The sequence below is a fragment of the Cucumis sativus genome, chromosome 6, assembly GCF_000004075.3.
Source record: "Cucumis sativus cultivar 9930 chromosome 6, Cucumber_9930_V3, whole genome shotgun sequence".
Lineage (NCBI taxonomy): Eukaryota > Viridiplantae > Streptophyta > Magnoliopsida > Cucurbitales > Cucurbitaceae > Cucumis > Cucumis sativus.
In genome coordinates, this window is record NC_026660.2 from 28,739,955 (window position 1) to 28,766,728 (window position 26,774).

Consider the following 26,774-nt stretch of genomic DNA (forward strand, 5'->3'; position numbering starts at 1 on the left):
TATGTATCGATGGCAGAATGATACCAACATCTATTTTACTAAACTTCTTTTGGTGCAGAAGAATTGTTATTCATAATTTCACCATTCTAGCTATGGATATGATTTCCACTTTGCCTACTTGATCATGATTTATTGTAATTATATCGAATCATAACTCAAGATTTCTATGAAGCCAAGTTATATGATGACCATTAAACACATAAAACAAACTAATCTCTCTGTTTCAATAAATTACAATCAAAATAAAAAGCTTATTGGTTGATTCAAGCTACAAATATTAGTCGAAGAAAGAAGAAGAAAAAGATTAATGATAGTTACAAGAACAATCTTTTATAGAATATTGTCTAATTTGAATCAAATCAGCAACATAATTCTTATTTCCTTTTCAGTCAAAACATTGCAAACCTCGAAATGAAGCACAAAAACAGAGCAAAAGGAAAGCAATTCAACATAAAAGAAAAAGAAAAAGAAAAGAAGACTCTTTTGAATTGAAGCAAGAAATCAAAAATCAAATGGGAAAGTCATCTTTGAGAATCCTGTAACCAAAACCAGGAATCCCATTAAAGCGATTGCTTTTTGAGAATTCAACAGCAGAGGAAATGTTAGGGAGAACCCCATTGTTGCCTTTTCTCTTCTTCCACTTCCAAGTCAATGACAAAAGCCAAAAGCTTCCTCTAGAATCACTTCTCCTCAAAGCATTTCCACTGATAGTGTGAGAAATTCCATGGCGTTCGAGCTCAAGTTTGGTAAAGTACTCAATCTCCTTCATCACCAGCGACCCCACAGTACCTCGTGTGCCAATTGCAAGTGGAGCAACAGCACCACCCATTTTCTCACTGAAGCTTCTGCTTCTGCTCATTCCTTTATACATTTTACTCCAAATTGAAGTGAAAAAAAAAGGCCCTTTCCTCGAGGACTTTTGTGGGTTGCTTCGAGTTTATGCCACCTCCTTTGTTTGATGAAATTTTTAACTTTACATAAAGTTGACAGTATGAAGTTACTGCGTGATTGGTGGATTTTGGGAGCCAAATGGACATCATATTCTACTTGTTATTTGATGTGAAGGCATGTTTTTCCATTATAATGTCTTTCTCTAAGAACCCTTTTGACTTGTTTCGCCATGATTGTTAGCATAGCCAGGCTCACAAGGCTTTGCTCTGCGTTTTTCTTTTTCTTTCTTTTATAATTACAAACCATATGACCAAACAGAAGCCTGCCCATTTTTATCTTGCTTTTTGCTCCGTGGTTATCATTTGAGTATTTGTGGAGTATTCATGTGAATCCCCACTCCATATTTGGCATTTGAGTATTTGTGGAGTATTCATGTGAATCCCCACTCCATATTTGGCTTACAACTCATTTTATGTAAATGTAAAAATGTAATGGCAGAAAGGTCAATCTGAATCTTGATTTTAAAAAATCCAGAACTTCAAAATGCTTAAAACGTCAATTCAAACCGACCCTTAATTGACTTTGACGAGCTTAACTCAGCATTTTGAATTGGAATGGTTGGAGCAATTTGATAAAATAAAATACCGGACATTCATTGCTGTTTGGTTTTGATGGATTTAGGCTATTTTAATCAATTTGATATAGTTTTTGGTTGATTTGGCAGTTGCCTTCATCAATTCCAGTCGATTTGAAGCTTGATTTGTCTTCGGCTCTGGGAATTGGGTAAGATATCTGTGTCAAATTGCATGAGAACCAAATTGTATCTATATCTATATCTAACTTAACAAGTGTCCAGAAGAGTAAAGACTACAGGTTTATAGAACAGAGAAGATCAATGAAGTAGAAGCCTTTTCAATTGATCAGATTTCCATTCATCATCAAGGAATGCTGAACATGAAAAGTTTGTGCTTTATCTCCCGCTGTCCGCTGTATGACTTCAGAAATTTATATGTAATTTGTCGTCCAAGGACTAGGAGGAAGCTACTGGGAGATGCAATACAGAACCCTGCAGAAAAAGAACAAGTTCAAGGAGTATCAAAACCAAGAAATCAGAATGTGATCCTCAAATTTTGAAATGCATCGATAAGTTGAGTACCGTGAGAAATTGATGCCGTGCATATCAAATGCACTTAAGATCATAGAGCCAGGTTTGTTACAAAAGAATCAAACACCTGGTTCAGAATCTTCTTTATTTCATTGTCTGCAAATATAAATTCAATAGCGTCTCTTGCCAACTGAAACATTTCCTTTTTCCCAAGACCTGTTAGGGAAAAACAGGCGTCTCAGACCATTATCTTTCAATCTAATGTTTACTGTATTACAATAAAGCTCTGAATTACCAAAAGCAGAGGCTGCCAAACTGTATTCTTTTGAAACACTTGTTGAGAAAACACCAGAATCATCAGTGCAGATAACTAAAGGATGGTTTGCTTTGTACAAGTCATCTGCATTGCCAATCACAGGTTGTTATAATGGTGATTCTAACTTTTGATCACAGAAAATAAGTAGATATGCTGCAATCATAAATAATTGCATCGAGGTTCTACTTTAAATGCAAAGAATAAATTAAAAGGTTACTTTTAATTTCTTTAATGAACCATTTCATGACATTTTATAAATGAAACTAACCAAAGTGATGAACATCTAGTGAAGAGATTGAATTGGTCCGGATGTTGGATGTCAAGCAAATTTCAACCTGAAAGGAGAGAAATTCACATATTAAAGGTCATGAAACAATTCAAAATGTGTGCATGCAAATGTAAGTAAATAGCCCTGCGCTGAATACAAGTAGGAAGGAAAAGAATTAAATGTTCCATTTTGACAAAAAGAAGAAAAAAGAAAAGGGATGGTTTTTCTTGCAGGTTGGTGTACGATAAGTTTCCAGAGTTTAATGGTAGGAGAGGAAGAAGACTTTTAAAGAAAAGTTTAAAGACATTGGCATCTTCTCTCTGCCCCCTTCCACTTGATTTCTTTTGGCTAGAACTGATTCTATTATCTCTCTAAAAACTTGAAATGTGATTGAGTTTTCAAAATTGTAAAATATTTCCAGAACTCAAATATTTTTACAAGAAATGGTCAATAATCTTTAGCAGGACTTAAGGTTGCCAAAGAAAAATTCACTCTCAAACAGATGTGTTATCAAGAAGAGAACGATCATTGCAGAAAAGATATACTCAACTACTGACCGGAATGTTCAAATGTTTCAGCTTTTCCCAGTTGTCTCCTTCAAAGAAACAAGCATGGCCAATCCTCTGAGGCCAAAAGTCTAGCATGGCTTGTATCTCCTTCGGATTAGGTACCTACAAGCACTAACTTCCAGGAATAAAGATTAAACTGGTCAGGGCATTTCAAGTCCCTGCTAGCATGGATAGATGGAAAACCAGTGTACCTCGCCACAGTGGAGTGTTATGGCAAGACCATTTTCTTTTGCAAATTGAAGAGCCGGCCAAAAGGTAGTCCTGCGCCATGTTTCAAGAATTGTTAGATTTTATTACAACTTATACAAAAAGATTTTGCAAAAAATAGCCTTCGGAACATACCATTCACCCACAATTGGATTTCCTGAAAGATCAATACCAACTACTCCCACATCTTTCAGTTCCAGTGCAAGTTTCACCTGCAATGAGCAGTGCAAGAAAAATGTGAACATGCCATCCATTATCAATGGTGCAAATTTGAGGTTGAGTTTGCGTCCCTAACATACAGTTTCCATGGCATCTTCAGTGGTCTCTCGTCGGTCAATGCTCAGAAGAAGTCTAACATATATTCTTTTTCTTGGAATTACATTACAAGTATTGTCTATAGACATAGAATTCAACGGACTTTGGGCATCAACATCATGTGGCATGAAAGCAACATCAACACTGTTTATACTTTTCAGACCATCCACAACAGCTTCCATGTACGATCGTTTGCTCATTCCAATTGACTTATTTTTCTGTTCAAAATGGAAATCCATCATTTCTACTCCATGCTAGTTGATCTATAACCTCCACAACTAAAACTAACCCAACTACAGTTTGGAATTGAAAGCAACTGATTGAATACCTTTGGAGTTGTTCTTAATTCAATGTAAACAACATTCTCAGAAGCAAAATCTTCAATAACCTGATTAAAAGTAGAATTGTATAGAGAGTTAAACAATACACCTACACTTGATGAAAAAATGTTTAAAGAAATGCTGTCATACTTCTCTAGTGATTCTTGAAATAGTTGTATGGTCCGTGGTAACCATGTGGATAAGGTCAAACAACTTGAACACTTCAACAAGAGACCGATCGCCTGAATGAAGAGATACATAAGAACCCCATCCCTCAAGCTAAAATCGTGAACTCCATTCGATAACCATTTGGTTTTTTAGAGTTAGATTCTGTTTTCTCAATTTCTTTAAAGATGGTTTTCATTTTACTAAATAAACATTTTGAATTCGAAGCCAATTTCCAAATTCCAAAACCATATTAAAAAACTCCTTCTTTTTTTTTTTTTTTTTTTTTTTTTGGTTTCAAAACTTGAGTAGAATTTTCAGTAAATCCTTTAAAAAGTTGACAACCAAACAAAGAAACCTATGAGTAGGAGCCGTGATAAGCTTAAATTTGAAATCTCAAAAACCGAAAACCAAATAACTATCCAATAGAGCCCTATATAAAACTATAAAAACTTGAGTTTAAACGTGAGCATCCAAACAGCAGAGTATTTTTGTAGAACAACATGCCATTTGAAACTTACTAACATTGCATAAGATAAATCTAAAAGTCTTGAATAAGAAAGTTAATTGGTCCCATTTTCTTGTACATTCCTAAAACAACTAAAACACAGAAGAACCCACGAAGGAAAAAAGAAATGGCGTACTTTTGAGGATGACATGCTCGAAGTCAGAAAAAACTAAAACACCCTTCTCACCCAAGTCTTTGGCAAGCTCCCTGTAAGAAACAGAACATCTCAGAAGCAAAGAAGCGAAAAAGAAAACGTAGCACAAATAAAGTCGGAAGTATAGAGTGGAGAGAAAACGGATATAGTAGAGGGGAAAAAAGAGGTTACAGAAGCGTAGAATCTCTGATTGAGCCATTGAGGTGGGCATGAAGCTCTACTTTAGGCATCGATTCGCACCATTCCATCTCTGCTTGGGTGTGTTTCTGTGAGTGTTTCTACAGGTGAGCGGGTTGCTGAAGAAGAAGATTCTTACCCAACACCATTGACTCTCTCTCTTTGCTAACTGCTACTGCTATCTCTCCTATCATTCTGGGTTGACCATATTTGGGCCGGGCTACATCTTCTTGACACTTCTATATGTGGGCCTCGGGATAAAGCCCAATATGGACAACTGGCCCACTTTTTAATTCATTACATAACACTATATATTATTACTTCATTCATTTATTTTCCATTCTCTCTTGAACTCCCTGCTGTAATTCTTTATTAATTTGTTTTAGCTTTTGAGAGGATGTCAAAACTGCTCAAAACACAAACATATGTTTGATATCCTCTAGGGCATCACACTTCACCTTGAGTATAAGATTTGTTATTGATCAATCTAAGACCTAATAGATTTCAACTCCCACTAACAGGACATAAGAAAAAAAGTTAACGTCCCAACTCTTTTAAGTAAACTTGCATCTTCCCAATATCACTCTGCCGTTGCAAACAATTTCTACACCACCTTACTAATATCCAACAATTTACTCGTTCTATTGTAAAAGGACTCATCAATCCAAAAAATACAAAGACTAAATAGATGTACAGAGTTTCTAAAATTTTGAACAACTCTAAAAGTTTTAAACCATATTTATTATTCGTATTGAATTTGGGGTGAGGATTTTTTTGGCCGAAGATGAGTTATGTTTGTGTTCACAACCACAAACGTGTTTTTATTTTTCCACTTTGTAACAATAATATTGGAGAAAATTTCCCACCCCATGTTCTTCAAATAATTATAGGGAAAATGCAAAGAGGGGACAAGAAATATTGGAGAAACTTAATGGTCTCAACTAACCCAAAGCAATATAGATGTGGAAAAGGTCGAAGTTACGCTACTGTGTACATCCTTCACTGCTACACGTTTGGCCCATATTACTACAATTAAATGCCCTCATTTATTTTCTTATAAACCAATTCTCTAGTTAAAAATAAATAAAACAAAAAGGACACCACATTAAAATAAATATATTTTTCTTCTACTGTACATGTTGGAAAATTATATTTATTTTAATGAAGCTCTTATAACAGTTAATGTGGATCTAAACTCATTTGGCAGCATTAATAAACTATTGTTAACATATTATTATGACTATTCAATGAACAATATAAATATGCAGCATCATTAGCTACTGGTTCTTTTTTCTTTTTCTTTTTTTTCTTAATTGGAAGTTAAACACTGAGAAGTAATAAAATAGCTAGGCTACAATCTATCTGTATGGAGGAAGAAGAGTTTGGTAAACAACATGGTGGGCATTTCTTTAGCCTTGGGTGTGAATTGAATGATAAAGCTGCGAGGCCACCTATAATAATGGTACACAATTTAAAGCTCATAAGAAACAGAACCAATAAAGTCGGACCCAAAGTGATTATCATCCAAAAATCAATTTATTAATATGTAATTATACATTTTGTTGGTGTGAGAAATTGAGACAAACCTTAAAAGCGTTGTTATGGTCCACTCCTATGGTCCGGACATGTTACTACAGCTAACCTACCAGAGTATTTTGTAACTGTGTCGTATAGAATTTAGTATAATTTGATGTTTAAGTTGGTACTCAAGGGTTTTACTTAGGTAAAAAAAAAAAAGAATTGCTGTCGTATAAACGCGGTTGGTGTAAAGCTATTTATTGAGTGTGGCCATCGAATTTGTGGAGGGCAGCAAAGGAGCTTGACTTGATAACTTTTTCTTTTGGTGAGGTTTATCATGTGTTTGTCTAGTCGACCTGGAGTTCAAAAGTTCGCCACATGAGCTTTTAGGCATATTTTAAGACCTAAGGTTCTAGTGAGGTTTGAATATTGCCACAGTTTTCATATACTATTTTCATACTTTAAATTTTATTTTAAATATTAAAGAAAAGTGAGAATGTCATCACTCTCAACCAAGGCTTTAGATTATAATAATAAATATGATTGCACAACTTGTATCACTCACAAAAATTTATAACCTCCATGGTCATTGTACTAATAAACTCAAACAAATACATGAGCAGATAAATTAATAAAAACAGTGAAAGAAATTTCCACAATAAAGAAAAAATGAGAAAGTAATTAAGATGTACCAAACACACAACTAGATAGATAATGTCCACAAAGGGACTATTAAGCTACTAAGTATGCTCATAACTACCGAAAAATCCTTAAAATAGTAATGGAAAGTTATTTCCTTAATGGTAATAAAGTGGATATCAAATTCAAATTTAGAGTTTAATTTAATGAAAATTACAACATACACACAAAGTCCAAAAAGAAAAAAAAAAAAAAAAGCTTTATTAGGCAAGGACACGTACGAAAGATTTATGCAGTTTAGGGGAAATACAAAATAGAAATCAACGAGTAACAACTCCATTTAATAGTATACATATAGATTAAAAATATTGTGACAAAATTAAACAAAGACCAAAGTTTTAGCCTTTGCCACAAACAGTGGCTCTTTCCCTAATATTTAACCTTTCATCGGCTTCATAAACGAGTCCGGTCCAATACGATAGCCTTCAGAGGATTCTTCATAATCACGGTAAAGGCAAATGTCTCGGTCGGGTCCGGCGGGGCTCCGGGAACCGGGACCCACTTGAACGCGTGTACCATTTTGGCCAGCATCATGTGAACATGCAACGTGCCCAAAGTCATGGCCGGGCAGATTCGCCGCCCTGCCCCGAACGGTACCATCTTGACGGCCTTAGTCCCTGTGACGTCCACGCCAACGCCGTCGCCTTCCAAGAACCTGTCCGGTCGGAATGAACCCGGTTCTTCCCATGTGTTCGGGTCTTCTGTCAAGTGGGCTGTGTAAAACTCCACGCTGGCATCCGCCGGGATTGTGTAGCCGCCGAGCTCGGTTTCTTTGGTTGCCGCGTGAGATAGTAAGAAATGACTTGGTGGGTGACGACGGAAAGTCTCTTTTACCACCGCCCCGAGATATGGCATTTTCTCTATGTCCCCTTCGGTAATTAGCCCATCTTTACCTGTTCCAAATTTTTCCATTTAAACCTTTTAACTTTGTAAGTTTAGTAAACTTACCCAATTTATTTAGATTAAAGAAAATTAATAATACCCACTTCCCATAAATATTATTATAGGAAAAGCAGTACAATCATAGTGTGGTGGGTCACTTATTTCCACATGTACGAGAGAGACCCTTGGTTATTTTAGGTTTCTCCTACTGCTATTACGAGTCCAATTATAGCATTCAATAATTTTTCTCAAATGACTTATGACTCGCATCAAATGTGTCAGCTCCAGAGAGAAATGTAAAGAAGAATATATATTAAAATTTAATTAATAAAATACAAATATAGTTGTGAAATTTCCAATGCGTCGTCAATAAGAAAATACACAAACAAGAATCGTTATCCAAGTCAAGAATATAAAGGTGAAATAGTTAGTGTATCTTAAACTACCTTTATTGATGTTCTTTTACCTTCCATTTAATTGGTTAATCATATTTTATATATTGAGGACTATTTATTTTTTCTTTTTATAAAAATAATATATATTTTTTTTTTGAATCAAACGAGCTAGATTCATAAAAATGAATGAATCTTGAGATAAATCCAAATCTTTCTTAGTGATGTGTCTCTCTTTTCTAGTTGACTATGTAGAATATAATAATAGATATTACTAAATTAAGTTATCAACTAGAGTGTAAGGGGTTTCATCCCTCAACCCATGTATGGTAAACAAACAAATAAATAATGCAAAAATGAAAAATGTGTATGAGTTCATAAAAAGGAAAAAGAAAAAGGAAAATAGCTGTGAAATTTATAATAAAGTGAAAAGGCACCACCTAAGTAGATCAGTATTTTTTTTTTTTTTTGGATGTGATATATGAATTTCAACACAGAATATATGGTTTAGAAAAAGGTGGTATGTAGTAATTAATTAAAGTGTGTGTTGGGATCGGATGGAATGAAAAGACAAAATTGACGCATTAATATATAAAAAGGAAGTATACATATAAATATATATTGGAATATAATAATTAGGTGGAAAATAAGGTAAGGGATAGATATGAACATTACCAACAACGTTAATAATTTCATTGTATAGTCTTTCCTGAACGTCTTGATCTTGTACCAAATGAAGCAAAGCCCACTCCAACGCCGTCGCGCTCGTGTCAGTTCCAGCATTAATAACTTCCGAACAAAGCGTCACCAGTTCCTCCTCTCCCAACCTCCCTCGTCCCGGCGTTTCCAGTTCGAAAAGCGAATCAAGATACGCCGCCCCCATCGGACTAACCATCTCCGGCAACTCCTTCCTCACACTCTCATCCCCATTCCTCTCCATAAACATCCTTCTCTTCCTTATCAACGGAATCAAACACTCCAACTGTTTTCTCCTCAGCTCTTTCGCTTGCTTCAACTGCCGCCCAAACAACGGCGTCAGAATCGGCAAGAAGTCCGGAAGCTTTGGCAATGTAATCAACATCACATCCTTCAGTATACTCTCTATGACTTTAATCTCTTCTTCCGGGATTTTGGCTCCAAAGCATATGCAGATGAGAATACTACAGACTGAAAGCCGGCAGTTACTCATAACCTCAACGAATCCTTTCTCTGAATTCTCTTTTCTTAGTCTTTCCAGATGGCTTTCTATGGCCCACTTCCGTATCCAGCTACACTGCTTGATTCTGGTAGGATTGATTAACTCCGTAACGAAGTTGCGGCGGAGGGTTCGCCAGAGAGGGCCGTATTCGGCAGAGTTGACAGCGCATTTGCCGACGCTAAAGACAAGGCGGATGGGAGAGTCTGCAGGGCGGCTGGCGAATAAGGGTCCACGTTGCACAAGAGCTTCGTGAATGAGTTCGGCACTTGACACAATGATGAGTGTGCGTTGTCCCATTTGCATGGTGAAAATGGGACCATATTTTTCACGTAAATCGCGTGCTACGAAGATGAATGGACGACGCTGGAGGATAACTTGGATGAGGTTTCCGACGATCGGCCAGCCAGGTGGACCAGGTGGAAGATTCTTCGATCCGCCCCCGGTAGCAGACCAGTAGCGCCACCATAAGGAGAAGAAGAGGAAGGCAAAGAGAAGAAGAATGGCGTCCTTTAACTCCATATAGCTAGGTAGAGGGAAAAGGGTGTGATTGATAGAATACAAAAACTAATGGGAATGGCCGGCCGGTTAGGTTTGTATATAAAAGAAAAGGGGTGAAGGGTGAGAAGAGAAGGACGGGTGGAGTGAGTGAATGAGTTTGGTTGAGATTAAAACAACGCACAATAAATTTGAAGAGCTACTTGGCAGGGTACGGCCTAAATACACACCAAGTAGTTGCGATGATGTATTTACTTTTACAATTACCACCTATATATCACAGAAGAAAAATTGAAAACCGAGATCCAAATTTCAGCCCATCAACTTTTCTCTTATGCGTCTAATCAATACTTACATTATGTAATGGACAAAAATTTATGAAATATTACATTAGAGTTAAATTTTTATGTTAAAAGTTATAAGTTTTGGTGAAAGCAATTCACACATTCTCAAATATAATAGCATTCATACACTTCAATACATATATAATAATTTATCATAGTTCATTATCATGATATTTTGTTATATTTTATATAAATATTTCGACTTATTATATTTGAAGATAGCTTAAAAAGTTACGAGAAATTGAACATAAATATAATGGTACTATTTTCATTACATTGGTATATATCTTAGTCTCCATTCATAATTGACACGATATCAAAATATTATTATATTAATTTATTCTTCATTTACTACAAACCCACGTAGTTTTTAAATAATATTTTAACAATTTTCCATACGACTCATCGTACCAAAATATTTCCATCTTAACTGCACCCATTTCTTAAGACAATGTCAGCCACCAGTAGCCCAACCACGTGATTTCACGTGACATTTTGCTTTCCTTTTTCTCTAAAAAAAATATTTCATGCTGTTGGTTAGACTAAAAAAATGGCCATTGCCTACATTTTTTTCTTGTCATCCAATTACTCAACACCAAAAATGAAAACATTAGAAATTTGTTGACAAAAATTTATCACTTAAGTACAGATAATAATCTTAAAAAAAAGTAAAAAAATGAACTTTGAACTTGAATCTAATTAGTTATATATGTATTATATAAAAAGTGTAAATTTGAGGAGTAGTTTGAAGTCTTAAACCTAAACTAAATCTACCGTGAATATAGAAGAAAAGGAAAAAAGGGATGGTGAATGGTGGATGGAGAATAGTTAATGGTTAATAATAAATAGGAATACGAGAAGAGAAAACGTAGGATGAGGTGAGAGTTTGTTGTGATCACGCAAAAGGCCAAATTCAGCAAATTATGCGAACCGTTTTTAGTTGCTTATCATGTTTTCCAATTAATTTTTCTACATTCCATCGTCAAATTCGACTATACTTTACTCATTTTAATCACCATCTTTCGGAAGTCCCAATCTCCAACGTTAACAACACGAGTTTGCATGCGTCACATTCTTATTGCTAAATCCTATATTATGCTCACTCATCAAATTAAACCTATAAGCTCTCTAAATTCAATTTCATACGTCTCTCTCTCTCTCTCTCTGTGCCTACTTCATCACCGAATTCCACCCTTCCTTATTTAATATTACCGCTAAAGTCGTTGTTGTCAAAATGTCAACCTTCTTTCTTACACATTGTAATAATTTTACATTTGATTTTTGTACTTTGTATAACTATTAACTTCAACAAATAGCTCACTTTTATTTGCAAGTTAGGCATGTATTTTCCGTCGTTAGGTCAAACTTCCTATTTTCTTATGTAATTTTGTTGCTGCATTTAAAACCCCACATGCCCATCATTGTGTTAGAACGTTTCTTCTTCCTTTTTAATTATGTAATGGAATTGAACTTTTAATTTTTTAGATGGATAGTATGATTTTTATGTTGTTTGAATTATGACATGCTTTTCCTGGTTTACTTGTAGTTCTCTAAATTTGATTTTAAGTTGTAAATTGGTTTTGAAACATGAACTTTCATGTTATTAAAATCTTAACAATTTAATCCACATACTTCTAAATTTATAAAAATTAAAATTCTTTCCTATCCTAAAAAATCTCATCCAACTTAATGCTAGTTTTGTACCCTTAATTAGCTTTATAATAATTACTAATTGTAAAGACCATAAACTAAATTGATGTTTTAATTATTAAAATTTATGAACTAATTATAAACTAAAGTCAGGATGACTTAAATTTTAAAGACACTCCCATAAAAGTAAAGGAAAAAGGTGGTTTTTAACCCATCTTTATTTAGATGTGGGCATTAAGCCATTAATATACAAGAATTAATACCTTTTCTATTAATAAAATTACATGATAGAAATTTGACTCGGAAGTGAGAGAAGAAATCTATATATATTTGAAAAAAAACATATGTTACAGAGACTAAAGTTTATGTTCTAAATATGTGTAATAATAATGTGAAATTGACAACTACATATTTTTCTATTTATATAAAATATCTATTGATTAAAAAAGGAAAAAGTCCCAATATAGGTAAGGGAAAATTCAAATCAAAGACATTCTACAACACATATATTTCATCTTATTTATTGCCTTCCAAGTTCCATCCTTTTCCCAAAAATCAAAAAAAGCAAGGAAAGTAAAGGACCAGTGACCCCTCCATGTGTATCATCCCTAAGCTTTAACCATTCCAACATGAATTCACAGCCTAAGCAAAAATTTCTACAATAATTTGCTTCCCTTTCTTTTAAACTAATAATTAATGCATGTATAGATTTTAGTATGTAGTTTACTTTTTTATTATTAGATTTGAAACTGGAACAATAAATGGTTGTGGTTATGGATATATATTAACTGTTAAACAAATCAAAGAACCTTACCTGTCTGTGAAGATCTTGTCCACTATAAAATAATAAAGGATGTTTTCAAATGTAACGATGATCTATAGAATAAATTTTTGTGATAATGTACAATAAGAATACTTACATAAGTACACATACGAAATACTCACAGACAACTAAGGGGTGGTTTTGTGCATTTATGAACTTTACCTATAACCAAAACGTTATTGCTAAACAATTTATCAAATTTTGTTTTTTCTTTTTCTTTTTCAATATTATTGTTATATCTATAAATAATTTAAGCAAGTGCTCTATAGGCCATATATAAATTTGAGACATACGAAATTTTTTATTTTCATTATTTTATTTCTTGTAAATGTATAATAAATATGAACCAGTAAGATGGATACAGACAGAACATATATACAAAAAAGAAATAAAAATTGACGAAAAAGAAATTACAGATAGCTAGAAAATATATCCCTGAACCAAAAGTTTCATAGTTTTTCTTTATATATATATATAGTTCTTACAAAGTGAGTGTAAATTGATTATAATAATTTGATAAACTAGACACAGTACAGTAAGGTGTTTGTATTTGATGGAGGGTGGAAAGTGGAAGAGGATGTGAGTATAGTTGTAGGAGAGAAGGGTTGGAAATGATGAAAGTTAATCATATGGTACCCAAGATAGAAAGAGGGTAACATTATTTGGTGAAATAATAATATATATAGAGTGAGAAGACAATAATAAGGTAGTAGAGTGCAGTGTGTGTCAGGTTAGGTGAAATTTATTGCCATTTTTCTTCTAAATTATGGATTCACATCCTCTTCTTCTTAACCCAATAATACTACATAAATAATAAACAAATAGAAAAGCACACACACCTCCCCTTTTATGAGTATCAAGACCAAAAAAACAAAATTAAATTTAACTTTATTATATAACATTATATTGTATACTAAACTAATTATGGATTGGGTATACATAATAATCACAATGACAAAACTTATGTTTTAATTTTTGAGTTATAATAAATGTGGGGGACAGCAGCAGCAGGCACCGACTAAGAGCATTGGGGGATGAGAGGTTGGATTAGGGGATGGAATTTTTCCAAAATGATGGCCTTATTTGTTGTTTCCAAGACAACATTTACAATCTATATTTATTTCCTTCTTTTTTTTATCACTATCCTTTTAATTCCTCAAATGGAGTTGTTCACGTGCAACTTGGTTGATTTTTATGGGCATTCTTGTGTTGTGTACTACTAATCAAATCTAATCTATTATATATTAATTAGCAGTGAACGACGACTTCACCATAATTCTCCACCTTCGACCTTCCACGTAATGGATGGTTTGATTTTATATGTGCTGAGTAGCAAACACCTAATAGTTTTTAATTTGTTTTATCTCACATTATTTTCATATTTTACTAATTGGGCTGAGAGTAAAACCCAAATTGTGCCGGGCCGGACGGGATGACCCATTTTGCTCTTCTGGACGACAATCAATCAAACTAACCATTTTAATGGGCCGGGCTTTCATGTAGACTCTACCGTGTTTACCAATAGTTTGGAATACTGTTTTTAAGTGTCATTTGCTAGCATACTGTTTTTAATCAGTTAAGAAATTAAGATGGGATGCATTTATTTATTAAATAGACCATTGTTGCAATCATTAGTTTTATTTTAGACTAAAGAGTAGAAACCAAATTTGAATATAATTCAAGAATCATCCAACTGGGACATACCCTCTTGATTTTTTTGAAGTATGATTTTGATAAAGGTTAAAACATTAAAGATAATGGCACACATAATAAAATGAAACAATAAATTAGAATAAAGATTAACAATTACTGTGCCTCACTATCTCAAAACTCTTCCTCTCGGCCCTTACTATATACCATATAGTATAAGTTATAAATTTTCTTACTTTCTCTTAATATATTAGTCCTAAATCTCAACATACACCAACAAACCCTTCCTTGTGGCCACAGCATTACATGCAAAAGCATAGAATCCGCATCAACGCTCCCAATCAAACTGCAGCCTCCTTCCACAGCTGCTCTTTCAATTTCCATATCTCCCAACAAAGATTGCACAAATTTAAGCCCCCATGTCATCTCACAGCTTTGCCTGATCCAAACATTGAAAATATAGAACAAATATGAGACTTGACGCTTTCTTTTTATGATATGTAGTTATGGGGATTTCGGGAAGAGAGTAGGTCTAAAGGTTCTCCGTACCTGCGAGTAGAGGAAAGTTCCAAGGATTGCAATGGCAGCTCCAATCCCGTTCACGGGTCGGATCGGCGTGTGGAAGATGATAATGGACGACACTATTACGAATATTCTCTTCATTGTGTTACCCACGCTGAATGTCAATGGTGATATCTGATCAAGAGACATGTAAGACACTTGATTGTACAAGTGATAGAACATACTTTGAGCTCCCAACCACCTGAATTTTATACAAACAAACAAACAATGCCGTTTTATTAAGCAACAATGGGTTCAAGTTCACACATTCTATGAATACAGTGCAATTTGCAGTCGTTTAGAGTTATGATATCAGATCAGACCACATGTAGCAAACAAAAGGACAGTGAATTCCCATATTTTAGATAACGATGGAAATTTGAGATTTGGAGGGATTTGCAGTTACCAAATGAAATTGGGACCAATTTGAGCGAGAGCGTTTTGGAGTCCTTCAGCCCACAACTTGGGTCCCTCCACGGCAATGGCGAAAGGAGTAAGAATGAGCAGAGACAACAATGAGAGACAAGCATAGTAATTCATCCCACTCACTGACTTTCCTTTCATCCCTTTCTTTGAGAATATGTTTCTAAATACAAATGCCAAGTTTGATATCATCGCACCCGAGAAACCTGAAACACAGACCCCAATTTTCAATTTATATCAAAATTGAGATCCACAGTTAGTATGCACAGAAGTTTAGAACTAATATTCCTCACCAATTATGTTAAAATTGAGCTCAGTAATGGCGGAAAGAGCGCAGCCTCCAATGATTGGGATTAGAGATAAGTACACGGGCAATGGAAACATCTCACCCAACAAAAACCTAGAGACCAAAACACTGAAAGCCGGCTCCCCACTCTTGATTATGTGAGTGAATGAGACTGCGACCTTGGACATGCTTACAGTTGCTGCAACATGGCCAATTGTATGTGCCACTGCGACCTAGAAAAATAATCGTACAACAAAACAGTAAATCTGATCAGTGATCTACAATTCAAGTTTCGAATGCTCTGTTTTTTCAGAACCACAGAACAAACAGACCATCCAGGAAAATAATCCCCTATTCCTGACTGTAATGCAGTTTCTACATTCAAATTCTTCCAAAATAAACACCCAGATTTGTACATCGAAGAAAATTCAATCGCAAAATTCATCTTATGAGTTAAAGTTGAAAACAGAGCATCTCAAAGTTAAGACTATACGTACCGGCAATAGAGATTTCCAGAAATCCAAATCGGTTTTGGGAGCGTCGACCATTCGAGTGGTCCAAGAAACAAGCATCATAAGCGATCCAGCGGCGAGGGAGAGAGTAGAGGTGAGCCAAGGATAAGGGAAGGCATTAAGAACCTTCTTGTTATAGACATTGAACACAACATTCAAAGCCCACCAAGCGGCGAAATAGAGCGCAATTTTGAGTTTCTGAGTCGTCTGTTCATCAGGAAGCTCAATGTTAATTTGCAGACGTCGCGATTCTGCCTCATAAGCCCTGCACACCGTGGAACGCTCAGATGATTTTGTGAGCAAAGAAAGATTTTCAACCGACGAGATGTGAAGTGGTTTATTGGTTAAAAAAGATCGATCGACATGTTTAAGAACACTGCAATCTGGGGACTGCAACGGTATGTTCGGCCTTAGAAGTTGAGATTTTCTGTTGACAATTTCAGTGGAATTGAAATGGGAAGATGTAAGCCTCAGTGAAGAGATCATGGTGTAACTGTTAAATCTGATATAATGCAAAAGAATCAAACCCAGATGGGATTTTGCAAAATGGATGAAAACGATTTGGAAAAGAAATTGAAGGAGGAAGGATGTTCTTGTTGAGGGAAAAGAGAGGGGAAGAGAAGCGGCAATATATACGATTTTGTGATCAGTTAGGCAAACGGAGAACCGTGGGATTTTCAAATTTTCGGAGGGACAATATGAACCGTGTGATTGATCTAATTGCCCGTGCTGTCTCTTTGTAAATTTTCAGTGACGGAACGAACCGCTCCTAATTTTTGTAATTTCTTTTTCTTTCTAATATATGGTGAAAATAATTAAATTTTGTAATGCTCCTATTTTATTATTTTCTAAACTTGGAATAAAATCTAAAATTTCCGATTCAATCCCCTTCGTTCTCTTCACTCAAGCATCGAGTTTATCATTTTTGAACCCTCCAATTTATCCCATTCAAAAAATTTGAACAATTTTAAATTAAATTGAAATCAAATACATATATTTTATATTGCCAACAATAACTTTAACTCAACTCACAACTGTAACCGTTGGATTAAAGAAGTTTTAACATTTATATGCTCTCTATCGTATTTGGTTACAAAAACTTAAGTTAATTGGTATAGAGTGAAATTTTGAAAAACGGCCCCAAGTTTGAATTGTTATGGTTAGATTGATAGATGTGGCGTTTGGTGAGAGGGAAGAGACCAAAACAATAAATAGAAGTTGGCGTTTGAATTGGCCACTGTCTGTCTTCAACATTCACCAATTACACACTTCTCAATTTCCCTTATACCTATTTTTCAAAACTCATTCATTTCACAACAAAAACAAATTCCATCCCCAACATGTTTTTCAATTTTAATTCATCAACGGCCCTCCTCCACTTCATGGAACCCTCTTTGATTTTTCCATTTTCTGGACCCCCACAGATCTTTCAAATTCTGCCAAACCCCATGCAAAATTATTTTCTTTTAAGAAAAATCACTATGGGTTGTCATTTTCATATATTGGCTTTTTCTTTTATTTTCCTGCACAACTCAGAAGAGTTGAAGAGAAGCCAATATTGAATGAAGAGATTGAAAATTGGGAGTGATTCTTCACCGTAAGTTCCTCGAGTAAGATTCCAAATTCAATTATACAAAAAGACAACCTTGTGGGTTCAATAATAGGTTTAGAGCTCAATACACCTCAAAAAAATCTCAACGACCCAGACACAACACACATGAACCGTTAAGAACCTGCATTGCTCATGTGGGAGGCCCTCTTTCTTTTCAGTCATTTTGTTAATTATTGCCCATCGTTTTTAATTTCTTTTTTTATTATTCTACTTTTGGAATATTTATTTTTAAAGTTTGTTCCCGTATAAACTTGAAAAAATAACTATAATTGAGAGTTGTGAGCTCTAATGGGAAGGACATAGTTGAGCTCGTCACTTGCATCTTGCAACCTTGATAAGCCACACTCGGACATGATGATATTCGTTAGAGAATAACTAAGCCTTGTGTGTCTAAACAAACCAAATATGCTTCCAACTTTGCTTGATTTGATACCAATAACTATTTTGATCGTTATGACTAATTCAATCTATAAAGTACATTTCACAGTAGCAGGTTAGTTAACACAAATTGATTTGAAGTGAAATAATACATTGAGGGTGGAAGAAGAGGATGAGAGTTGTGTTTTGTACATAATTTGATAGAAAGCTGAGGTATTTGGGAAACATTGAAGGGACCGACGATTCTGTACTCCTTCTTACCTGGGTCCCTCGAACCATATTTAACGGCTAACATTTTTTTTAGTGATTTAGGTTTTTATTTTATTATTAATGTTTCCTAAAATAAAATGCTTTACAGAAACTTTGAGGGGTGTGTGGTTGGCCATAATATTTTTATTTATTTTGCGAATACAAAATGAATAAATATATACAAATAATATCTCATCTCTTTTCAAATTCTATCAATAACTAAATTTTGTTGATTTTAAATCATATAACCATCTCAAACTTGAAATTAAACCACTGCAAATGTATGAATTTACAACTTTACATTAGACCATGTCAAACTTATAATTTATCTACTAATTTAAAGTAAAACACGAAAATATTTACATATCAATATAGCAGTAATTGCTACACAACCACCAATAAAATAGAAAAAAACATTCAGGCAGCAAGTAGAAAAGTTCATATATGATATTGTACCTTCTTTCCTAGAGATCGTGATGATGTGTTCATGGAGAAATTCTGATTAAAGACGTCTTTTATCCAAATTTTCTAATCACGTTGAGTTGATCAATAGCTTAAGTCTTTATTCTTCAATTTTTTTAGGCTCAACCTCTTTGACCTCATACTCATAATACTTTTCGTCAAGGGTGATAAGGTTGATTTGGTATGTCCAAGTAGGCAAGGTACCGTCCACACTAAGATCACATGTGGTCATGTTCATTGTTATTATGCGTAAAAATGAAATATATTATGCTCATGTTCACTGTTATTATATATCCCTAGTATACGAAAATCAGTGGAAGTCTTATACAATAACTGAAGAGTTTTATCGAAAACATGAAAAAGATGATAACACAGTTACATTTGACCAAACGCACACTATGAATTCCAAATAATTACAACTACATTTATGTAAACCAATAAAATAAAATTGCAATAAATAAATTTAGATATAGAAAAAAAATAGCACTGTTGCTTTGTTGCTTTGTATAGTTAATATTTATGTGTGTGGAATGCGTTCCTTTTATTCCAATATTGCAAATAAACGAAAATAAAAAAACTATTTATAAAATATACTCACTCATTTTTTTAAAATTTTAAAAAATTATTTTTGGACATTATTAATAACCTTTACTTTTCTAATAAAAACATTTTAATGAATATTATTCTGATTGGAAAAAGCTAAGATAGATCACAGCTTGAGATGGAGGTCCATTGTGCTGTGACAATAAGATAACTAAAATAAAAAGATGATTCTTAATTTTTGAAGAATTGAGTCCTAAAGTGTGTTTGGGTTCATTTTTTTTTTCTTTTGAAGAAAGAACTAATTATACAAAATCTCAACTGTTTTTTTTGAACTGATACAATTTTACAGTATTTTATAAATACGTTTACTTCAATTACAATCATTTTCTTTTTTAAAAAATAAATTATGATTCAATCTACTAAAATCACATATAAATCTGGAGTAAGTAATTTACTAGCTTTTAGATTCTTTAATAAAATCAAAATTTTGATAAATTTAAATTAAATTTTATTTATACATCTATTTTAAACAATTACTTAATAGTTGTAAATATATATATATAAAGGAATATTAGATTTCATTTTAGTTATTATATCATAAATGCCATAGTTTATTATTTAGTTACCAAACCAAGTATAAAGTTCAATTTTACCCAAACATACGTACAAACTAACATAATTCAAGTAATTGAGCATATATAATAAATCAAGAGATTTAATAATTTAGTTGAATAATCAAGTAGAGCCAACACATAAATAGTAGCGATAAACATAGGAATGTTTGGTTAACTTAGATGTTTAATAAAATAAAAAGTTTACAATCAGTCTCTCTTAATACTATCGTTATTCACCAACCTAATGACAAATTCAAAACAGTAGTATTAAACATGAAAAACCAAAAGAAAAATTACACAAAAACCTCCATAATTATAATCTAATAATATCTAAAAAAAAGCACCAACACAAACTAATTAAAGTTGAAGAAAAATGTTCTTATTCTAATTGAAGGTTTGAGTAAAGTCAATGCCCGAACCTCCTCAATTTCTCTCATTTTCCACAGTTCTGTCTTTAAAAGCACCGCCACATTTCAAGGTGCGTTCTTGACTAATTCTCAACTCCTCCTCTTCCTCTACTGCATCCACAAATTCAATATATATTATTATCAACTGGGAGGATTACACATACATGAAATAATTAAGTGTAGAATTATATATATGGGTTACCGTTGTTGAAAAAGGGGGGCGTTTTTGAATCATGGGTTTTCACGCATCACAGCGGCTCTGATTCTCTCAACCGTGCATTTGATGAGACTGTTAACGGTGGCTACTGATCCAATTGAAAGTCTAGCCGTTGGAACCGAATCAACCAGGATTTGAAATGCAACCGTGATGAGTGACCCACCCGATCCCAGCTCTAGAATGCCGCCGCCGTTGTTTCCTCCTCCGCCGGGTCCGTCAGGAAGTATGGCGAATCCCGACGGTAGAAGCGCCACGTAATCCGGATCGCAACCACTTAGCACCACGTTCATTGCCACGGTGTCCACCGGAGCATAAATAACGTACGATCCTGTTGAGTCCGTGCAGCTTTCTTGTAGTATCAGCATATTGCTCTGGCTCGAATTCGCACTCTACAAAAGATAACCAAGTTTAGAATTTTCATTGATTTATATGTTAACTAATAACTGTTCCTCAATTTTTTTTAAAAAAGAAGAGAATAATGTACTGACATTAACACGAAGCAAGGAGACACAATTCCCTGAGTGACGGCCGTTGGCTATGTGCGCCATTTCCTGAACCAATCCCCCATTTGACAGAATATCCCACTGAAAAAATATTGCAAATATTTCAATACTCTGTTTACTTAACGATTGTTTCAATGTTTTGATGTTTATATATATGCTACATACGTACCTCGCTCCGAGATTTCTCTTTTCGAAGAAAATCAAAAACAACCTTAGGTGAAACTGGAATCCAAAAAGAAGTGGCGGCGCTCAACACAACACCTGGTGGTCGTCCTGGTTCGTCAGTGCTCTTCCTCGTCACAACACGTACTTCATCGCCAGCTGCAGCGGGTAATGCCGTCCAAGCGTGTACACTGGACGCACCTACACCGGCGCAGAAGCTCGTCACCATTCTCTCTGCTAGTTTCAGCATACTCTTCCTCCCTTCAATACTTGAGATCACTGAATTTAAATTAAATCAAATTAGTGGGAATGATGAGGAAAAACCGGGGGAAACAGAAGAATGAAGAAAGTAGAGTAATACCGCGTAAATCGCCGGTGGGAATGGTGGTGGCGATTGAAGTAGCGAAACGCTCAGATTGGCGATCTAAGGTAGCAACCCATCTCTTAGCCCCGAAAGCGAGGCCGGAATTAACAAGAGTCCTGTACATTGTGGGGACGCCAGTTTCGTCGACTTCTACATGTTCGACCCAGGTGATCTGAAGAAGGAATAAATGATCCAAAGTTAAATAAAGATCAGAAATGAGATGATGCTGAATGAAAGGGTTGTTAAAGAGAGAATGAGCGTTCTGTAACCTTGGAATAGCCGTTGGGTAATTCTTGAATTAAGCAACCAGAGGGTTTCCTTCGGGTATTTGGGATGGGAGAAGGGCGCAAGGTGTCTAAGGAAACATCAGCCACAGCCCATGAACCATCAGTTTGTTGTTTGCAGTATCTTACGAAATAGTTTTCACGAGTTGGAACAAGTGGCGATGGGACTTGAAATTCAGCGCTCATCTGTTCGTTTAATACAGAACCCATCAATTTTTATACCAAACTTTCCATTATATTTTTATTTTATTCATATACATCGTTGTCTAAACGTTAGATTTCTTTTCAAAATCAACCAAATCAAAGTCAATTTTGTTTTCAAAGGATTTTAAAAAAAATTAGCTATCTGAATTCAAATGTCTATATAAAAATCTCACAAGTGAAAAATAATGTCATTATATACATATTGAAAATAACAAATAATAATTTTAAAAGTTAAATGGTTATGAAACAAAACTCAATTTTTATACTTTATATTGGTTATAATTATTTAGTCTTTTGAAGTTTAACGTGTGATGAATTATTGAATTAGTTCCCTTTAATTGTTTTTAAATTTGTAATGATTAATTAATCTTTTTGTGAAATTTTTATATTTATTATGTACCAAATTTTGCATAGTCAAGAACAAAATCACCAAAAGTAAAGGAGTGAGAGAGGGTTTAGTTTAAGTACCACATGCAAGGCCCCATTGAAGTTTCCAGGTAAGCCAGGCGAAAGAATTTCCACAGTGGAGGCTCTCGAAACAATGCCACAAAACACAGTGGACCATTGCGTCTAAAAACAACAAACAAATACATTGTTATTAATAAGTAATAATTTACATAACTAATAGTAATTCAGAGAGAAAATCTTGAATGAAACGTACAGCATCCATAAAAATATCCACCAACTTCATATGGTTCATGAACACCACAGCCGAAACTCGTGAAGCTTCGGTTCTAAAGCCCATCGGCTTTCCCACTATTCCCCCTCCGAAACTCCTCAGATACTCCGCCTCATTAAGAACCACTTCCCCTGATGACTTCCCATCTCCCGCAACCCACAACGGCTCCCCTCCCTGAGCCATTCTCCTCAACTCCTCCATCCCCGATACCGCCAGCTCCACGATCACCGGTTTCTCACCTTCCGAAGGCCTCGATATCGACCGGAAAAAATCTGCTGCTCCATACATTTCCCCTACGAATCCTGACGACTGTGGACCGAAGTTAGTGATGCCCAGGTCTAAAGATCGCGTTGGAGCATTTGTTGGAAGCTGATAGTATGGCTTTGTGCATTTTGAGCCATATCCACTCATTCGCTCGATCTGTCTCGTGTATAATCATCAATGAGACCTCAAAATCAGCATATAAATTGAAACACTTCCAAACAAAAACTACAGCATCTTTGTTGATGATTTTAGAATTCGGGATTTTGATCCAACCAATTTAGGGATTGTTTTGAAGTGATTTAAATTCTATTTTCTTTGCGAAATCACTTTTTCTTAGGATAATGGTATTTGGTATTAAGAAAAATCGATTTAAATCTAAAATGGAAGAAGATAGTTGTTTTGAAGATGTTTGTTTGTTAACGAATTATAAATAAAGTAAATGTCATACTTGAATGTATAATAATCAAAACATTACAAAAGCAATTTATATTTGAAGTTAAAGAGTTGGAGAAAAGGTCTTATATTTTTGTAATGATGTGTAATTGATAGCGCTTACAAAAATAAATTCAGAGTGTAAACAAAATTTAATGTGTTTTTTTTTTTTTTTTTTTTTGTGGATGAAAGCAAAAGGGAAAGTACGAAAATATTTAATGGACTAAAAATTGAATTAAAAATTTATGACAAGAGGCGGAAAAGGACACAGTGTTATAAATTCACAAGAATCATAAAAATCTCTATTTCCTAATTTCGGGTAATTATGATCTCTCCCCACACCCACTGCAGTACTCCTCAGTACTCACACCCAATTATTATTACATTTAATTTTAATATAATTATTATTTGATTCTCTCTTTTTAAATTATTTCTATTTTATATCCACGTTTTTAACCCTAATTTCTCTTTCTCTCAATGCAAAAGTAAATATTGAAGCTTTCAGGAATATACTTTATAATTTTTTGAAATCAAGAGAGAAATGAGAACTCAACCTAAAACTTAAGAACTTCAATAAATAAATATATCTATTTCCCTACTTCATTGATGAACAATATGTGAAATATCACTTGAATTGTGACCACTCATTACACCCACCTATACAGACACAATGCAATGTTTGACTATATATATATATATATATATATATATATATATATTTAAAAAAAGTAGGGAAATAGAGGAAAATGACAAAAATAGACTTGATGAAATGGAAATAAATACGTAAATATGATAGGGATTGGAGAGGTATGTGTTGAGAAAAATATGAAAATGGAATGGGCCAAACAATAAACTCGCCGTATATGTTATTGTGAATAATAAATTTAGTAATGAATGTGGTTGCTTGTAATGCTATAGTTCTTTCTACTCATATCTATCCAAAAAGATCTTATAAGTTGCTGTCACAATTACAAGGATGAATGTCTGGCCTCAGTCGTAAAATAACTACGAACTACATACCAACCCAAACGAGAAATCCATGTCAAAATATATATATATATATATATTTTAAAAAAAACAGAAAGAAAGAAAGAAAGAAAATGAACAGTAATCTGAATATGGTGGATTGTTACTTTTTAGCTTACTTCTTGCAGTACAGCTATTTATAACCTATTTTAAGTTATATAAAAAGGTATTTGATACATACATACATACATACATACACACACACACACACACACATATATATATATATATATATATGGACATAAAGAAAAAAGAGAAATAGTAATGGTAATAAGAATATGACCTCATCTCGCAAGCGGGAATTTTCAATGCGTAAATGTTGGTCGTCAAAGGACATTTCCCCGAGTGCAGTGGAGGAAGATCCGCAGTTAGGGCAAGTTGAATGAGCGAATGCTTCTCTATAGCGGATATTCTCAGCACGAAGTTTCTCATTTTCCGCCTTCAATATTGCGTTTTCATGTCTCTCGTGTTGAGCCTTCTCTCATTCAAATTAACACAACCACAGTTAAACAATCCTATTTCCAAGTTTTGGGTCATAAGGTCACAGATTTTGGAGGTTACTTTTTAAAACTTGTTTTTCCACTATATTTTAATAGCAATGAACAATAATGAAATTTAATTAATACACACTTAACATTTCAGATGACAAAGGAGTGTTTAGTGAAAAAATCATTCAAAAAAATGTAAACTTTTAAATTAGAAACAAAACAAATCTCAAATGTAAAGTGTTAATATTTGAAAACCTAGAAACTGAACTAACAAAAAAGTGTAACATTTTCAAACTTTAGAAACTAAATCCAAAAGTTTGGAAAAGAAAAGAGAAAAAAATGTTATTCCACCAAAATAAAATATTAGATAGATTTGTATGGTCACCTTCATTTGTGTGCGTTTGTTTTGAAACCAAAACTTGACTTGCAATGGCTCCAACCCCAGCTCACGACTCAGCTCCATTCTCTGCTTATCATCTGGGTGAGGACATTCCTTAAAGAATCTGACAAATCAAACCAAAAAAATTATTTTGATTTTTTTCCGTTGAAATGAAGAAGAAGAGGAAAAAAGGATAGGTGTAGTTCAGACGACTTACGCTTCCATTTCTTGGATTTGATGTTGTGTATGACGATTGTAACGTTTCTTTTTAGAACGTTGTTGTTGTTGGTCAGTTCCACAAGCAGATTCCAAGATTTCTGCACCTGATTTGTTGTCAAAATCATCGTCTCTCATATTTTCCAACTCTTCAAGCATATGATGGTGAGTAGTATCAAACATATCTGGATCGAACATCTTCACTTCCCGAAATTTGGCTTCTTTATTATTTGATATGAAATCCCTACGAATTAGAAGAACTTCAATTCATGATTATTCTTACAATAAATAATACCTCTTTTCCAAGCCTTCACCCAAAAACCAGAACAACAAAAGCATGCACTAACTTCTTCGTCAGTGAGGAACTCAAAAACACAACATTGATTTTTGGTCGTGTGTATTAATCATTTGTAAGGTTTTGTGTCCGATCATTTTGTACGAAAATGGTGCCTGAATCAGTACCTAGTTTTTAAGGAAACGCAGTCCTATATATTTCTCTTTTCTTTTCTTTTTATTTTTCTTTTTGGGTGGAGGGGGGGAGAGGGGAGTGAAAAAAAAGTCCAACAAATTAATACAATTGCAAACTAATCAACGTTATGGGAAACTGTGCCTCTTAATTACAAATCATATCAACATCCATAACATTTATTTATTATCCACTGTATTTAAAGCTGCACTCATCTTCATATCATACTAATTACATAATAAAAAAAGAGTTTAAAAGCAGTATACGTGTTTTTAAAAGTAGCAAAATTTTACTTAGTAACAAAAGTTCAAAAAGTACTACTTTCAGTACTACCTTGGGAGAAGCTTAATGCATTCTTCCCTAATAGAAAAATAAACAAAAATATAAGCCAATGTAT

The 26,774-nt window shown here is 34.1% G+C and overlaps 5 protein-coding genes across 6 annotated transcripts; all 5 read right to left on the bottom strand.

The window, feature by feature from the left end:
• Positions 1 to 508: 508 nt before the first annotated feature.
• Positions 509 to 871, bottom strand: LOC105436036. Its single transcript, XM_011660204.1, has one exon. It carries the CDS (start codon positions 869 to 871, stop codon positions 509 to 511), a length of 363 nt encoding a protein of 120 aa, XP_011658506.1.
• A 652-nt stretch (positions 872 to 1,523) lies between these two features.
• On the bottom strand, positions 1,524 to 5,177 carry LOC101217089 (N6-mAMP deaminase). The gene is made up of 12 exons (XM_004134707.2): positions 4,990 to 5,177; positions 4,801 to 4,871; positions 4,142 to 4,233; positions 4,000 to 4,059; positions 3,656 to 3,889; positions 3,492 to 3,568; positions 3,341 to 3,410; positions 3,138 to 3,251; positions 2,581 to 2,647; positions 2,292 to 2,396; positions 2,048 to 2,212; positions 1,524 to 1,957 (listed from the first exon to the last, which is right to left on the bottom strand). The coding sequence occupies exons 1-11, from the start codon at positions 5,064 to 5,066 to the stop codon at positions 2,088 to 2,090; spliced, it is 1,092 nt and encodes a 363-aa protein (XP_004134755.1). The 5' UTR covers positions 5,067 to 5,177; the 3' UTR covers positions 1,524 to 1,957; positions 2,048 to 2,087.
• A 2,212-nt stretch (positions 5,178 to 7,389) lies between these two features.
• LOC101216852 (cytochrome P450 77A1) lies at positions 7,390 to 10,323 on the bottom strand. The gene is made up of 2 exons (XM_004134706.3): positions 9,162 to 10,323; positions 7,390 to 8,105 (listed from the first exon to the last, which is right to left on the bottom strand). The coding sequence occupies exons 1-2, from the start codon at positions 10,201 to 10,203 to the stop codon at positions 7,606 to 7,608; spliced, it is 1,542 nt and encodes a 513-aa protein (XP_004134754.1). The 5' UTR covers positions 10,204 to 10,323; the 3' UTR covers positions 7,390 to 7,605.
• A 4,345-nt stretch (positions 10,324 to 14,668) lies between these two features.
• On the bottom strand, positions 14,669 to 17,044 carry LOC101216621 (glucose-6-phosphate/phosphate translocator 2, chloroplastic). The gene is made up of 5 exons (XM_004134705.3): positions 16,414 to 17,044; positions 15,924 to 16,149; positions 15,614 to 15,836; positions 15,196 to 15,409; positions 14,669 to 15,085 (listed from the first exon to the last, which is right to left on the bottom strand). The coding sequence occupies exons 1-5, from the start codon at positions 16,912 to 16,914 to the stop codon at positions 15,074 to 15,076; spliced, it is 1,176 nt and encodes a 391-aa protein (XP_004134753.1). The 5' UTR covers positions 16,915 to 17,044; the 3' UTR covers positions 14,669 to 15,073.
• A 3,381-nt stretch (positions 17,045 to 20,425) lies between these two features.
• Positions 20,426 to 26,443, bottom strand: LOC101209093 (homeobox-leucine zipper protein PROTODERMAL FACTOR 2). 2 transcript variants are annotated; one of them, XM_004134923.3, is made up of 12 exons: positions 26,259 to 26,443; positions 25,913 to 26,155; positions 25,702 to 25,819; positions 25,112 to 25,303; positions 23,089 to 23,526; positions 22,896 to 22,997; positions 22,209 to 22,409; positions 21,937 to 22,111; positions 21,583 to 21,854; positions 21,399 to 21,494; positions 20,896 to 21,299; positions 20,426 to 20,804 (listed from the first exon to the last, which is right to left on the bottom strand). In XM_004134923.3, the coding sequence occupies exons 2-11, from the start codon at positions 26,107 to 26,109 to the stop codon at positions 20,925 to 20,927; spliced, it is 2,166 nt and encodes a 721-aa protein (XP_004134971.1). In that variant the 5' UTR covers positions 26,110 to 26,155; positions 26,259 to 26,443; the 3' UTR covers positions 20,426 to 20,804; positions 20,896 to 20,924. The 2 variants fall into 2 exon arrangements, with proteins under 2 accessions (XP_004134971.1, XP_011658159.1); XM_011659857.2 differs by lacking the exon at positions 26,259 to 26,443 and having other exon boundaries at positions 25,913 to 26,250.
• Positions 26,444 to 26,774: the final 331 nt, after the last annotated feature.